Raw genomic sequence first — 4,283 nt, forward strand, 5'->3', positions numbered from 1 at the left:
TGATCTAGATATGCTGCCTGGAAAAATGATAAAGCTGTTCATGCGTGCAAGCAAAAAAATAAATAATAAAATCCTGAATTATGAGACATTATTGTCTCCCACTTGCCTGGGCGTATTAAGGTTTCACACTTAAGAGTTTTAAAGTTTAAAAAAAGTTTTCTTATTTTTTGTATTGACCATTTTTCATTACTTTTATTGACCTAGGCTAGGCTTCACTTTAAATCCTCCCCATTCCAGCACTTGGTAATTTGTATTTGTCCTGATATTGTAGCTTGTTCTTCTGCCTAGTTGGCTTGGCAGAGGTTATGTTAGAATAGTGCTCACTGTGTGAACTAAACTGTGTTCTTGGCTAGAAATAGCTGCTGTATGAAATAAGTACTGTATCTTATTGAACCTGTGTTTTGTAGTTGTCCATGACCATGAACTGCACTTTTGTACGTCGCTTTGGATAAAAGCGTCTGCCAAATTAATGTAATGTAATGTAATTTGATGTCTTGTTTTACAGATTTTTACAAGCTTATGTTTTTATATTGTACCCTCCGCTTTTCATTTAAACGGTGGCCTCTGACACACACTGCAAATTAAAGTTTATTATTTCATTAATGTAAAACTTGTTGCACTGCAAAGAAATCATAAAACAGGTCATTTGAACATCTTAGTTTGTGTGGTCAGATACAATTGATTAAACAAATGATTTGAGCAAAACAGCAGGGTAAGGGTAATATATAGATTTATAATTTATTTTGTACTTAATGGTTTTCATCTGTTTTGGCATTGTAGCAGTCACAATACATTCAGTTTCAGTACAACTTAATGGAACAGAGATTTCACTCCAAATATTCAATGTAACATTTCATACAAAAAAAAAGCAAATGTATACTACAATTAATAAACCATTTACATATCATCTACAGTCATTTAAAACATACAGTCATCACTTTTTCTTTTTTGTCGGTCATAAAATTCACAGAAAATAGTGAAAATGGTGGGGTTAAATTCATAAATGTCAATCCTTTCAGCTATATGTACAAGTATTTAAAATACTAGCCTACAACAAACAGAAGTGCCATAGCTTCAGTGATGCTAAAATAAAATAGTGGCTTTCTGTAAAGTAGGCCTATAAATGACACATGGTTGCTATCACTTTCAGTCTGGTTGTCCACATCAACACACATTTCTCAGCTCAGTCAAATAAAGTACAGTAGGGCCTACTTTCAAAAGTTACTGAATCACCCAGCTAGAAACCCATTTAGGCAAGGATGACACCCAGGCCATGAACTTCAATGGTATCGTATCGTCGACCCCCCCCCCCCCCCCCATTTCAGCAGCTTTCCGCCACCGCACCGGCCTCCATTTGCCGCTTATTTGCACTATCTATTTAACATACTACGAGTTGCAATGCATTTTCTGAATGATTTATTGATTTATGCTGCAAAATTTGCAATGCGTTGTAGTGTGAAAGTAAATGAAGAGGAAATGGATTTTCTGAATGCATCTATGACTGAAATTTATTTCACAGTTAGTGCGTGATGGGTTCCAATTTTTAGCGGTTAGCCGTAAAAAATGGTACCATTTCATAAATACATTCTTCGGTCCACGTGTACAGTGAACTAATGGTGTCTGAATACTGTATCGCAGTGGACGTATGATGCGTCCCAATGTAGTAGGCTACCATGTTTTGTTAAGCGTCATTATACCCAGTTGAACATGCTAAAGAATAACCATGCTTAATGTTAAAATGTTATTTTCGATTCCTTATTAAAACCAGACAATTGATGTTCACATTTATAGCGACGTTAACTTTTTTTGGCCGCGTGAGGCATCAGGCAGCGCTGTAACACATTATTTGGCATCGCTCATTTCATGCGCGTGCTCGTTTTTTGACGTGACTGAGCATAGCTCGCGTGCCGCTGCCTCTGTAAATGTTAGAGAAGGCAAGAACTGTGTTTGTCCGGGTATCATTGTCCCTTTACCGTAAAATTGCCCAGTCGCTACCAGTAGCCTACTTCTTTTCAATATTTTTTGTTGGTCACGCCGCATAATGGACGAAAAAAAAAAACATTCTGAGCTGCACGGACGAATTCCAGAGGGCATATGTGGTTTGTGCAAGCTATGAAATGGCTGCTTATTCTGTGCAAATACTATTGTGCTGATGCTACCCTTAGAGTAGCACAAATATGCAATATTTTCTCCTGCAAAAGCTAAACAAAATGGAGCAAATATAGTCCATAACAAACAGAATATATTATCACCATTTAAAAATATACAGAACATATTTTTATATATTTTGATACTAAGTTGAATCCTTAAAACTCCACGACACTCCAGATATTTTATACTCTCTGTTATGTTCAATCATAAACGTATTAATATGAATCCATACACCTTACTGTTATGTTGGCTACTGTTTCCATGTTCCCAATTAACCATTTTAAAGGTGTCCAATTGCACATTTCTTGCATTGACCTGGTCTAATGTATAATATAGCATACGAGTAGAACATACACTGCATTTCTCATACCAGTTATGAATACTGTTCTGGAAACTGCTTTGAATCAAGATTAAAAATACTAAGACAAGGAAGAATCACAACGTATTAATGATGTACATCCCAATGAATCATCTCCTGTCTCTAGTGGGAAAGTAATGTCAGATTAGGATGCCATGTCTATAACTTAGCCAGACAGCGCTCAAATATGCTGGACTCAGTCTTGTTATAGTGCTAATTTTATGTTTTGCTTTTCATTCTTTAAGCAAGAAACTTTCTTTTTTTTTTCCTGAGACAACATCAGTTAATTTTACAGCAATATTTGTCAAAATGAAAAAAAATGAATAAAACTATAAAACAAAAACTTGGATCAAATATATATATTATTTTTTCTAAATATACATAACTCTGATTTATCACACAAATCACACCTAACAAAAATATAAACGGGCAAATCTAGTCACACCCGCAAGTTAATGGTGGACATCTCAGAGACAGGCACGTTGCCCGCACTCGCGTACGCACGCACGCACGCACACGTCTAACAGCAATAACAGCACTCTCCCAGGGACTGAACAGTGAGCTGGTTTTTATCAGAGAATTACACCCAAGCAGGAGAGACCTATGGTGACTGTATAACTATTGTATGTACCTCTGTAATACCAGTGACTGATTTTTTAAAATATGTTTATATTTGTTTATTTCTCACAAGGGTGCTTACAATCTGGAGACGGCAGAAGATAACCAGGTGAGATACCTCCAGCTGGACCAGTCTCTCACAGTCTACCTACAGTAGGTAAGAAGTGTTTTCCTCGCGGCTTAAAAAATTTTTTTTTTTTTTTTTTTTTTTTAAATCCAGTGTTTGACCTCAAAGTCAGTTAGTTAAGTTAACTGCGTAGTGGCTTAATTTGGAACTACAGTAAGGCCTTATCCCACACCTACAGAATGTCAGTGCTTGAAACTCATTGTCTCCAAAACTCTGCCTCCGAAACTTGGGTCGGGTTTCTCCAAATGGCCGACGGAAGGGGGGGGGGGGCAATTAAGGGGGTTCTTTGCTGCCGGTCCCTTCAGCGCCTCGGCCTGGTTCTGCCGGAATGGAGCCTCCGTGCCCTTCGCTTACCCCCCTGCCTCGCCCCGGCCTTTAGAATATGCTCTGCCGCCGGTTCTTGCCTCGAGCTTGAATTGAAAGGAAGAGAAAGAGAAACGAGCATCTTAATGTTTGCCTTTCTCTGCGGTAGAAGTGCGTCCAGGTGTCCCACCAACTGCCCGGAGAGACATCCTGAGGCTGTGTTGTGTGAATAGGACCGGCTGCCCTTCCTTGTTGATGACATGCCATTTTATATGAATGTAGATATGTACATACATATGTACATACGCATTTGAAATATTACTCTGTATTGCATTTGAACAGAAACAGAAAAGTGTATTTAAAAAAAAGCTGTACAGACATTACTAATATCATATTTCACTTGTTCAGAACATTCCCTCATCTGAGGAGAGTGACAGGGCTGACGTGACATGTTGTCTTCAGACATTGCTGAAGCAATTCAAATTGAGCACCTTACTTTTGGACATGATGTCACTGCTGGACACTGCGGGTGAAGAAGGTGCATAGCTTGAACGAATGGACAGTACATAAAAATATATGCCATGAATGTTTCTATGTATAAAAGTGTCTTCCAAGCGACTGAATATAACAGCCTGTTGGTACACATGTAATGGTTAGCATGTTGGCGTGGGATGGGGAGGCGGCAGCCTACCTGCTTGCTGAAACACCGAACCTCGGTGCCCAGGG

The 4,283-nt window shown here is 38.5% G+C and overlaps 1 protein-coding gene across 2 annotated transcripts in view; it reads right to left on the minus strand.

The window, feature by feature from the left end:
* Positions 1-713: 713 nt before the first annotated feature.
* cdk18 (cyclin dependent kinase 18) overlaps positions 714-4,283 on the minus strand; it is a 64,583-nt gene continuing 61,013 nt past the window's right edge. For both annotated transcript variants that reach the window (XM_035389197.1, XM_035389196.1), the window contains exons 15-16: positions 4,249-4,283; positions 714-3,664 (exon numbers count right to left, since the gene is read on the minus strand). The exon at positions 4,249-4,283 is cut by the window's right edge and continues 43 nt beyond it. In XM_035389197.1, coding sequence (XP_035245088.1) covers positions 3,630-3,664; positions 4,249-4,283 — 70 coding nt within the window. In that variant the 3' untranslated portion in view covers positions 714-3,629. The remainder of the gene's footprint in view (positions 3,665-4,248) is intronic.

The sequence above is a fragment of the Anguilla anguilla genome, chromosome 13, assembly GCF_013347855.1.
Source record: "Anguilla anguilla isolate fAngAng1 chromosome 13, fAngAng1.pri, whole genome shotgun sequence".
NCBI classification, from domain to species: Eukaryota; Metazoa; Chordata; class Actinopteri; order Anguilliformes; family Anguillidae; genus Anguilla; species Anguilla anguilla.